Source organism: Bidens hawaiensis, unplaced genomic scaffold (genome assembly GCF_021521415.1).
Source record: "Bidens hawaiensis isolate Kalapana, Puna unplaced genomic scaffold, B.hawaiensis_p1.1 tig00058968_1, whole genome shotgun sequence".
NCBI classification, from domain to species: Eukaryota; Viridiplantae; Streptophyta; class Magnoliopsida; order Asterales; family Asteraceae; genus Bidens; species Bidens hawaiensis.
The window spans coordinates 1-12,651 of NW_027500621.1; the positions used below are offsets into that span (position 1 = coordinate 1).

Sequence of the window (12,651 nt, forward strand, 5' to 3'; positions counted from 1 at the left end):
GTACTACATTCTATAAATGTATATCGAAAATGTTTGTTTTTCGCTTTACAGTAGGTAGTATAAATGTTTTTGTAACCATTAGATTATTTATTGTGATTGCTTTATTATTTCTATTAATAAAGTTTTACCTGTGAAGTATGGCTATAAAAAAATAATATGATCAATAAGGCATACGATACAAAATAATATTTTAACAACTACACTTGTGTATGATTAATTTAACTAGTTTAAAGTTCGCTACTACAATGTTTAGTTTTGTTCTTAACAAAAACAAATTAAAATAATATATTATCAGCATGTATATTTTTTTAAATTGAAATATTTAAATTATATATATATATATATATATTATTTGTAAAGAACTATAATTAATTTTAAAAAAACATAGCAACATACCTGCTTGAACTTTTCTAAACAATGAACCTTCCTCTAAGTGTTTTACAAATGAGTCAAGTTTGATTTTGAACAGTCTACATAATATATCAGGCCTGTCTTCAGCTTTCAAGTTTCGGTCATTAAGAAATCTTTTAACTTCAGGCCATTTTCAATTGCAAGTCATGGTAATAAAAAAATCCGGATATCCAAACCACTTGCATAGTGCCATCGCATCTAAGTAGTTCTCTCTCATGTAGCGGGCACCGCCCGTAAATGAAGAAGGCAAAATCACACGTTGTCCAATGGTGGATATATCAAAACTTCCAAAGGCGTGTAGGTTAACCAATTTTTCATATGACTCACATCTAAGATTTTTCTGCTGGCAGCGGATATAAAACAACCTCTCGCTTTCAATTGATGTATAACCATCAACTAAAAATTGTTGATAGAGTCTTCCTCCATTTGTAATCAATGAGAAATTATTTGTTCTGTCTTGAATTCTATATGCAAAGAATTCCCTCATTGTAAGTCGGTCTCTTTTGTTATTTGTTTGAATACCAACTCTATGATAAATGTCAACCCTATAACCATCATCACCATATGGAAAAAAGATAGGATTTTGAAGTGGGAGATATGAAGGATGAAGTTCACTTATACGTTTCAATAACCCTTCTTGAGTATTAACAATAATATCTCTCTTTTCAAGACAATCACCAATGTCTCCAACAATCAAAGTAGCCACTTCAGAAGATGTCGGTAAGTTATATGCCCTGCCATCTTGTTGTCTATCTCCAATAAGGCATAACCTTACTTCGGCCTGAGGATTTTCTTGAAAATAGTCTCTCAGCATACGATAAGTTTGAACCAAAACGTTGTTCGAATCTAACATGCTCTTCAAATAGTTGATAAGTAAAGTGTCATCATTATCATCAGAGGATGTGTGTGCAGTTTTTGAATTACTGAAAAAGATATTAAGTATAAATGATAGCATAATTTAAGAATATTGTTTAAAACGCCATATGATTGAATTAAACCAAAAATGAAAAAAAAAAGTGAATAAATTGTACCTGAAAACACCTTTTCTATTTGAAATTTCGTTGTCAGTATCATATATATATAGTTGAGAAAACTTTGGTTTCGAGCCTTGTACTAGAAGAAGACTTCCCAAGGAATGATAATTCTGTCCACTCAACCTAAAAATTGGAGGAGCATTACCTCTATTAATTGATTTGTCAATTTTGCCACCCATAGAAGTAAAAGAAAACATAGAGTTGTAACGTCGTATGTTCTTCATGAATAAGTTGCTATTCCGATCAACACCAGTAAAAAGATTTTGATAGGATTGAGGTGCTTGTTTATAGTCTGGAAGCTCAACTTTCCCGTAATGACAACACAAGAAATAACATGTTAAATCGGTCATTTTTTTAGAACTTGGCCATAGTTTTGCATGACATACTTCGCATTCAACACTTTGATCACCATGATCCAAGTAATCTGTACAAATAATGCATACCAACTTTTTTAGTGTAAGTATAAGAAACAACAATGTTTGTATTGTCAAACTATATATATTACCTTTTGAAATTCCATTTATTACAACATCACTGTAACATGCATCTTCATTTTGTTGTGTTTGTGTCGAATCAATCATTGGTATGCTCGATACGTTATCATCAATCCTTCTTAATGTATGCTTTCCAGATGATAGTTTCTTCAAATTGAAAGGATGGGTAACTCTATTTGTTGGTTTCATGTGAACGAAGTATTATATATGGTATTGGAATTCAATGCTTCTGCAAAAGTTAAAAAGTGAAAGAATTGGATATAATTTTCTGTCATAAATTATTTTGCCCATGAATTTTTTTTTACGGGGTGATAAAAAAAAGATAGAATTTGTAATTTGTATAAGGTACCTTTGTGATTTTGAGTTGGTTTTATAATATGATAATGGGTTGATAAATGAGCGTCTGAAAGATTGTAAGTAGCCTTCGATCTTTTGGAATCCAATTTCATTTTCCTCTTTTTGCGTTGTTCTTTGGCATTCGTATTATTAATAATACTAACTGAATCTGTATATATAATATGACACATAAGAAAATTGATTTTTAATAACAGGAACATTTTATTTTTAATATATTTTAGAAACAAAAAATAATGTAAAGTTCTGAAAATTAAACCTTGTAATGCGACATTGTAGGCACGTTTCCTATTTGCAATTGACGGATTGTAGGCATTCATGAATTCTGTGGATGGAAAAGCAAGTAAAAGCTTTAGAAATTTGACAACCACTTACGAATTTAAGTAAAACAAAAGGATCGTTTGACATTATTTAAAAGATAATTAATATGTTCAATTGATTAAATTTGTATGTTGGCTGTTAAAATTTAACTATATCATTTACTTGTTTTTAAATAATGTTAACTCATGACATAAGTATTAGCATAAGCAGCAAACAATAAACATTCAATAAAAACCAAAACCTGAATCGTAATTGTTCAAAACCAACATAGAATTTGCAAATAAGATCCAATTTAAAAAAAAAACATAAAAAAAAACTTAATAATAGTTTACCCAGAGATAAGAAACCTTATTTCTCCAATTTTGGAATGAGTAGTTTTTGGGTAGGACCAGCATTGCGACCTTGTTGAGAAGTGTTGCGGGCTTTTGTAGCTGAACTCCCTTCATACTCATCAACATCATATACTTCAAGCAGATTCCTTTTAAGCTCTCGCGAAGCAGCCATGCCAATATCATCAGTTGCATCAGCAAGATGAGACTTGCCATTTGGTTTGCTGTTAATAGAAATGGGAGTTTCATTGTCACCTGTAGATGAAACGGACAATGAAAGAGAATTCTACCAATAAACAAAAATGGAACTTGATTAGATTTTGATTAATATAAAATCTTTTTCATATTATATAATGCAACAAAAATCAATGGTTACCTTAAAGTTGTTTAACTTTTGGCCCAGCTCATTAATAATTTCCACATCATCAGTTGTTTTGGTAACCTTGAAGTACTTCGATGGTTTTGACAAGTTATAATCGGTGACATCAACTTTAAACGCAAGTTTCTTCTCGAGAAGAGATTCAAATTCCGTTGGCCAGATTTGAGTTTCATGGTCCTGTGAAAGACATGACTTATTATTAGTTAGATATAATAATGTCTGATTTTAAATAAAGTTGTAAGTAGATATTTCAAAAATTGCTTATTGCATACTTTGTCATATATGCTATAAAGTTCTTCTGCTGAGATATTTATAAGCTTCTTCAACACTGGTTCAAACATGGTCAAATAACCAATACCAGTTGAGTCCTGTACCGTAAAAGTAACGCGATACCTGTAATTTCATAAAAAACCAAACATCAAAAGGTATAATTTATAATAAGGATGTGCATAGAAAACTATATAATTAAATGTAAAGAGTTTAAATTAAGGGTTGGATATATTACATTTTGTTAAAAGATGTTTCCTTAGACTTGCACTTTTCAGATCCACAGGTTAAAGTTGAATTCACAACTGACTCGGATGAGCCTTCAGTTTTGTCTTCTGTAGAATATTTTTCTTCTACCTTCTTCAAGCAATAATTGCACCCTAAATAATACTACATTTGATCTTGTAAGACAGGCTTGATTGTTCCAAGGATAATGACAGTTTGAACTTATAAGTAGTAAACAAAATTATATAAACATTAATACTAAGATGTGTAAAGTTATTTAGTTTAATTGTTAAGTCATACCTTTAACAACTTATTCACCTCAGCTATGCAATTGAAATCATTCTTATGCAAAAACTCATATATCATTCACAATTGTCTCACAAGTCAGACTTTGACTTGAAATAGATCCATCATTAACCCTTGAAAGCAAACTGTGAGTTTAAATATACAATTACATCATTAAATTTCTTATCGTTTAATAAGTTACGACATTGGAAATAACAATGATATAATATTAATGTATGATTTATTGAAAATTATAACCTGTTTTTAAATGCTTCTATCTCTGGAAGTTCAGTATTGATATAAAGTTTGCTACCAAACTACATATTGGATACTGATGGGCCACCTGCAAAATACATAAAACATAAAAATAAAATGTATAAGTGTTCAACAATACTATAATTAATATTAAACAAAATGTTGTATTTACCATCCCATTTTTTGTACTTTGCAAACTGCAAAATTACAACGACTGGTTCAACAGTGGGATTGTTTCTCTTGTAAGTGGTGAGTTGATCTGCATATTCATCCCATAATGTCAACTGCAAGTTGTTTCCCCTGCAATATTTAAATAAAACCATTGAATACATACTTTATGCATTATCTTTACTACACAAAAGAAAAGAATGTATGAAATAGTGGGCACTCCAAATCGTTAATTGTCGCAACACAATGCTTGGTGTCCTTGCCATTCTTCAGTTTCAATTCCTTTATTTCAGAACATGTTGATACATATGCAATTATATCTGTAAAAAATTAAATGTTAAATTAACTCTCCGTTGATAGATTGAATTATTATAAGAAAAACATGAAGTTAAATAATTTTATTACGAACCTAAAGATAAATCAGTTGAAAGTTTATAGCGTTCGATATCTTCAAAGGAGACCAAGTTGAAGCCGTGAATGGATCCACCAATATCCTCACAAATAGTAACCTTCGTAACAGCAAGAAACGAAACCTTGTGGGTATTGTCACAAAACTTTTGATTGCCATTATTAGAACCAAGTTTAGCATTTGAAATTTGTAGGCATAATCTTTCTCGCAGATATCTTTTGAACTTAGACACATATTGATTTAAAACGGTGACCTGAATCTTGGAGCCCTATACATATTATTAAAATAAAGATGGGTGATAACATACATTACTCAACAAAGAAAAAAAATTACTGAATAAATAATTGTGAAATACCTGTATGTCGAGAAGTATCAGTTCAATACTATATGTTTCCGATGGCCTTATATTGACAGGTTGTCTCCATAAACGTATAACTCGCCCTTTTAATATGAAATCCGACATCTGAATATTTAAATCCTTAAACAAAGTGATGTTTGATGAAGCCATTAACCTGAAGTTGGAATTTTGATATGTAATTGCATGATAAATTAAATAAAAAGAGAAAAATAAGAACTCAAAAACTTACAATACCGAAGGTGTGGTTTGGTTGATATAATGCAGAACACAATCATTGATTGCAATAGTAATATTTTCAATTGATTGTGTATTTATATATAAGGGGGGATTAGAGTAGGGTTTGCTAAAAACAATTAAGATTTTGTTATGTTAAATGAAGATTGGGTTGATCAGCCATTTAGGTAACAAATAAAGAAAATCCATGTTTTTCTCCTTTGAAAGAATGTATCTTTTCATAAATAAGGTTTAAAAATATATTGTTCTTTTCTATGTTTTATGTATAATGTGTATAATATAATATTGTTAGAAATTGAGAAAATAATTCTATTAAATAAAACTCCGGTATAATTTGAAATATATATATATAGTATAAATATAATTTGACAACCTTAAACACTAAAACCCTAAAGACACGTAATATAATTTAAAATACTATAGAAAGTTTGTTATATTTAGTCATTTAATTATTCAATTAAATAATTGATTGAATGTGGTAAGGAATGAAATCAGCTAAATTATCAAAATTAAATTAAAAGTAAAAATAAACACTTACTATGTAACAGAAACCGTTTGCTTGTTAAGTTTGGTTGGTTACAACCCTAGATGTAATAAATTTCACTAAGTCAAAACAAAACTAAAATTGAAATACATACCTTTATTACTTTGCTTCTCTGCAACGGAATTCTTTGACCTAGTAACATAAAGTTTATCAGTATTCTTTGCATCTGCAAAATCCCCCATTTAATCAAAACATACAAATCTCATCTTCAAACAGAGTAGATGATACAATTGAATATATTCATTACCTTACGGCCAATTTTATTATCAAAACATCTTTGTTCTTACTGGTATGGTCATCTTAAAGACCTTCTGGATGATAATTAGTTTTTTTCTTGATATCCATCATTGAACAGGTAGATGCAACTTTCTGACCAGTTAAACAAAAAGCTTAAAAGAATAAACATATTACTATAATAAATTAATATCCTATCAGTTAATGCATTTAAATAATCAATCGGTAGAAGCCCTATGATAGAACCAATTCAAAGATAAGTATAGGGATTACCCATTAATGTGAACCAATCTTGTTTTGTTGGAAGATGAGATAAGAAACCTTAACAGAGAAAAGCAAAATCGTTTATTCATTTTCAATCAAACAGGGTAGATTCATGGATTGCCATTATAAAGGATTAATTTACCTGGAGTCAGACGTACTTGTAGGAGAAGAGCGACACAAAGAATGTGATCATTTGGGTTTTGGTATAGGATCCGTTTTAATCAGGGTAGGGATTCAAGTCGAATCCATGAACCGCCTTAGTTTTTACAATAGCAATAGGAAAAACATTTTGGCGGGACTTTTCTCCTGAGAATCATTCCACAGTTATTTTAATTTATTAGAATACGTAAATAAACTGAATTTGATGCCCACTTAAATAATTATTACTTCTAAATGGGTGTAACTGAATTTGTTGTTTTGATGTTATGTTTGATCGTGTACATATGTTGCATGAATTTATTGCTAGAATGAATCAACAATATTATATTAAGAATTTAAAAAATTCTAGCTAATCCAGAAATCATAATATTCTAAATGATAACAATTAATTTTATTTCAACAAAATATTTCCTTGAAAAAACGACATTTATCGTTTTGTTGGTCTGTTTGTCATGTTTGTCTAGAATCAGTATCTTCAAACCATTTTTTGCTTGTGACTCTTATAGTGCCACGTAGTTGTTCGTGTGAGAAGACACAGTTCTTTTTCCACCCTACATAATGAGTGTCCTTGACCTTTGTTTATAGTCATAGCTGTAGAAACATGAAATGAATCTGACCTGATCCATGACGATGTTCCCCGGTCTTCGAGATGAACGAACCACGACTCGATCTTCTTCTCCGGTAGCTTAAGATCTACAATGGTTTTTGGGGGTGTGGAGGTGACTGCTAAAAAATCTCAAGAATCTCTTGTTTACAGACACAAAAATGGTTATGGTGGTGGCTCTTATTGAGAACAACCAACCCTTAATAAGGAGGTGGAGACCTCCTTATATAGGGAGCCTCATGGCCACCATCATGGTACCCTAATGGGCCTAGCCCAGTTAGGGTTACCTCCACAAAACCCCTCAGCCCAATAATATTGTATTAGCCCATATAATAAAACAAGTCAAACATAATAAATTAAGGTCGTAAGCCGAGTTTAGTACCATACCCCTACAATAGCGAAGCAAACTGATATAGTATATTTCGTCTTGTGAATGTGAATGCTTTGTTCTTCTCAGAAGGTGTCAGTGCAATTCTTGTAATAGAGACCATTTCCCTAGTATTACTTCCCGAAAGGATTTTACTTCGATTATACGGGCACCTAAGAAAACAACCTGAAACCTAGTGTCATTGCATAAGCCTTTCTTTTGATCAATATTTCTTAAAGGCATTACTGGTACGCGGACCTTTAGTATATGCTTGTGGTTTTGCTATCCACCAAGCAAATTGACACAGGACTTTTAGTATGAGTTTATGTTAAGATAGGATCAGGGGCGAATCTTTGTGCGAGCAGAATAGGCCACAATCCACCCAACTTTTATGTTCAGTATTACAGTTTTTCTTAAAAATATTATAAAAAAAATTATTATATATATTAAACCTGGCCCATCCAAATTATTATTGAAGATCTTCTAACCCATTCATATTATATGTTCAACATGTATCACCGGTAGAAATAGAAATAGGATGTTTGTGTTTCCACCATTGTAGTGGCATTATTAAAATGTAAGGTAAGAATAACGCTGAACTTGGTAAAGAAACATAACCATAAGGATTGTCAGTTGACTTTATCAAGCTGTTGACCAACAATACTATTATGACCAAATTATAATGACTACTCTTCCTGGTATCAGCGACGCCTTCTTGCTTGGGGATCTCATTTGGCGCCGTCCACGCATCGGCGATGCCTTCTTACTTGGGGATCTCACTTGACGTGTGTTTGGACCGTCGGTTTCTTCCTCTTGTTGTATACTTCTCTATTGTGAGCAATGTTGTAAAAGTCGTTAGGCGGTCCTAGGCGGTCGACTGGGGAGTTGCGAGTACTCGGTAGTAGTCGGGGATTACTCGGAAAATACCTAAGGAGTACTCAACCGAGGCGGGGATTACTCGATCTAGGCGGGGAGTAATCGGGGAGTACTCGGCCACATACTCGGGAGTTTTACAACATTTGTGAGTAATATTAATATTAGTTGAATCATTTAAAATCGCACCTGTTTAGTGTAGATCTGATGTTTGCCAAATTTAAGTTAGACCCAACACTTACAACATTCTGATAAGTTAATAATGTTAATTTAATCAACGTCACAAGTGATCAGTTGACTTTTAAACTCTATGTTGACTTTTGACTATTATTCTAATGTTGACATTTGTAATGACTTTGATCATATTGACTGCGGATGACAAACCAACATTCAGACCCAGACCCATTGACATGTTCATGACACAAATTCAAATGTTGCCTAAATATTTTACTATAAGGTCTTTTGAGTTGACTTACCATATAGTTTTTAGCAGTCATCACTCCATAATTTTCAAAAGACCAGATCCCTGAACACCATATAACCAATATCCTTTGCCAATAATCCATTGACTTAGAATAACCATTTGACTTTGACTTGGAAGTTGACTTCGATAATTTAACCTTTCTGAGTATTCGTAAATGACTAAAATGCCCCTGGTAATCCAAGTCCAGAATCTCATCATTATAATAAATTTCCTTGGCCAGATAAATGTTTAGACCTTAACAATATATGTCTCAACAATATATGTGTTGTTCTTTGACTTTGGTAAGATAAAAATACAACCCAAATCAACAACTTTATTCATTAATAAAAGCAAAATTTGTACCTTTTCACTTTCATGGCCCATTAAGGTTAAAACTTAAATGAAACAGAAAAATAAAAATAAATTGAAAATGAAAAACAGCTTACTCAATCCAGGCTTCTCGACCTCTCTAATAATGTTATTCATCTCAGCCTTGTAACCCAAAAAAATCAGTTAGCTTGCATGGTTTGGTTGGCTCATCCTAAGAAACAGAAATGCATAATTGAGAAATTAAAAGCCGACGTCTGTACATGCATTCATCTAAACAAAAGCAAGTGGGTCGGTTTAAATCATTCCAAACAGTTATATCCATGTGACCAGTGCTTCAATAGCGGAGTCACTGGTCTAAAAAATCCAAATAGTTATGTGCTTTGCCGTTAAAAAGGGTAAGCAACTTTAAATGGTTAAACGATTATCAAATAAGTTATGCCTATTGCTTGAATCCAATAGCTCCTTGTCTCACTAACACAGCTTAGGCTATACATTTTCTCATGATCAACCTTTGTAATGATCAATATAAAATTATGAAAGTTTTATGATTTTACATAAGTTAACTCTCTGCATTTGAAAGATTGAAAATAACAATTTTTGTAACGAAGACCAAGTAGGGCATTGAGTCATTGACATTTAAAAACTGTCATTTTAGTTCATTTATATAAACGTCACGATATTTTAGTTAAATATAAATAACTTACAAGTCTTAATTTTACTCTCCTCATCACAGTTTTTTTTATCAATGATCACAATGTATCATTAATTTCTTTTCCCTTTTAAGACTAGTAAGGTAGCTTCAAGATCTTTATAGAATGCATGGATTTTAGTAAAACTTTAAAGTAAAGACATGCAACTTTAAAAAACAAAATCGTTTACCAGATAAGTAATCTGTTTTCTCAACCAACTGTTGATTGCAGGATCTTGACTAATTGGCCACCTTGTTTTTCTTTTCTTTTTCCGTTGGGTTAAATGTTGCAAGCTATATCATGGTAGATTGGTAACTATTTAGTAACATAAAAAAAACTTAAAGAAAAAAGAGAAATACATCAGCAACTGAAACTTACATGTGCTGCATCATCCTTCAACTCAAGTCAATTTTCTTCCTCCCCATGATTATAAAAGTTGTAATTTCATTAACGGATCAAAATAGAACAGGATGGGTTAGGCTGATACGATAAACCCTGGTTTTAGTTTTCTGCATAGATCACTGTGAAGGCTCATAAAACATTTGGTAAAAAGTCCACCCGTTGAGTGAGTTATTATGGTAATCTTTTTCCTAATCCAAGGTTTCTTGGAGTCTGAAATGTTTACACGGATTACAAGTCAATTAAAAAACAATAGACGATTTTAACTTGGATGTCAAAAGATTTATCAAGTTGTTACCTGTTGCTTTGTCGGAAATCATATCCAAATCCAAATGATGTTTTTCCTTCTTGCTATCTTGAGCTAGTCATTTCCTTTATCAAATGATGAAAAGCATTCACTATCACGCCCAACAGCCTGCCAAAACATAATATTCAAAACAAACATAAAGTTAAAAAATCTTGTAGAGTTTATATAAAAAGTATTATTATTACAATTTACAAAATGCAAACCAGCGAAGTAATCAAATCCCACCTCATAATCAAGTTTTAAAAGTTACATATCGTTCATTAACCAACCAACATTATCAACTAATCAAACCTTAATTGGTGAACTAATCAAGATTACCAACATCATTTTGTTAAATCAATGAAGTAATCAAGATGTTTTCCTATATATGACAGACTACTACACCAAAATTGAAATTTATATCACAATGTGCCCTTATAAGTCATCAATAACGATTGAATTAACTCAAAATTGAACCATAAAACGTTACGAATGAGAACTTATACTTGAATTCTGCCTAAAAATCCAGCAGCTTTCAAATTAAATCCTGAACCCTTTCGCCTCATCTCCACCCGAATCATCTCTCTCCTTCTCGGTCTCATCCAACCCGAAATCCTTAAACCGTTTTGCAAGTGTCCCCAAATCTTCATGAACCTACAAACTGATCCCCAAATCAGCCGCCCTCAACATAACTGTATCCTACTCATGCCGACCGCAACTGCCTAAGAAACTGCTGAACAACCCGTTCAAAACTCGCTCCAAAATCCTCCCTAACTTATTCCCAATATAAAAAATCGCACACTCCATTAATTCCAATAATTCTGTGACTCGTATTATCAAAAGCCAAAAATCACGTTCCGCGAATTGAGTATTGAATTCAACATCGAAAAGCTTCGGTGAATGACGATTGGGCCAGTTGAATGATGGTGGAGTGAACCAAATTGATGAATCTGTGTGTTAACCTATCGGCTAGATCTAATCCGTGACATTGTACTTCTTCTCATGCTTCATATGATTGCTACAACAGACATCGATTTGATTGAAATTGTGATTGGAAAAGGTTAAATTGAAGGTAGGATTAAAAGAAGAAGTTAAATTGTACCATAAGTGGATCTACAAGCATGAAAAGTTAAGAGATATGGTGAATTTTATTTGACAAAGAAACCCTACTCTGTTGGGGAAGAATGCCGATGAACAATGTTTTAAGGTTTGAGGCAAAGGGAAAGGGTTAAGGAGAGTTTACAGCTACCCGGTAGCTTAAATGGGTTAAAACCGGGCCGATTCAATTTACAAATAAAGCAATCTGGTGGCTTTATAGAGAATGAAGACCGACCAGAGCGCGACACATAGTATCCATTCTCATTCAATCATGACGGTAGCAAATCAAAATGAAAAAATCACATTGGGTTTAGGTGTCATTTTTCGTTTTTAATATATATATATATATATATATTTTATTTTAATTTTCTTTATTGTAAGGGGTTAATAATATATTTAGGGTTTGACGATGAAAGAGTTTCACAAATAAATGAAATGTTATAACCCGCTTAAAAGATATCTGGGTTTGGTGAGACCCATGATCCGCCCCGTATTACGGGGGTTGTTTTACATTTTTCGTTTTTTGATATTTATGTTTTGGATTTTAATTTTCTTTATTTTTAAAAAGTTAATAATATACTTAGAGTTTGATGATTAAATGGTTTCACAAATAAATGATATGTTATAACCCGTTTAAAAACTATTTGGATTTGGTGACCGATGACCCGCTTATTTTTTTACTATAAAATTGTTTTCTTATTTATAAATAATATCTTTTTTTAATCGGATATTAATTTTCAGTATATCTCTATTTTATAGGATTTTCATATCAACATTGGTAATATTAATTTTTAATTTAATGAGATGCTATAACCCGT

General features: G+C 31.8%; 1 protein-coding gene and 2 long non-coding RNA genes across 3 annotated transcripts; all 3 read right to left on the reverse strand.

Moving 5' to 3' along the window:
- Nucleotides 1-544: 544 nt before the first annotated feature.
- LOC143602463 (uncharacterized) lies at nucleotides 545-3,118 on the reverse strand. Its single transcript, XM_077079556.1, has 3 exons — nucleotides 3,004-3,118; nucleotides 1,443-1,869; nucleotides 545-1,334 (listed from the first exon to the last, which is right to left on the reverse strand). Exons 1-3 carry the CDS (start codon nucleotides 3,116-3,118, stop codon nucleotides 545-547), a joined length of 1,332 nt encoding a protein of 443 aa, XP_076935671.1.
- Nucleotides 3,119-3,335: 217 nt separating this feature from the next.
- Nucleotides 3,336-3,985, reverse strand: LOC143602462 (uncharacterized). The gene is made up of 3 exons (XR_013147848.1): nucleotides 3,828-3,985; nucleotides 3,595-3,715; nucleotides 3,336-3,499 (listed from the first exon to the last, which is right to left on the reverse strand). It is a non-coding gene; the product is annotated as an uncharacterized LOC143602462 (long non-coding RNA).
- A 610-nt stretch (nucleotides 3,986-4,595) lies between these two features.
- LOC143602465 (uncharacterized) lies at nucleotides 4,596-4,998 on the reverse strand. The gene is made up of 3 exons (XR_013147849.1): nucleotides 4,932-4,998; nucleotides 4,743-4,842; nucleotides 4,596-4,654 (listed from the first exon to the last, which is right to left on the reverse strand). It is a non-coding gene; the product is annotated as an uncharacterized LOC143602465 (long non-coding RNA).
- Nucleotides 4,999-12,651: the final 7,653 nt, after the last annotated feature.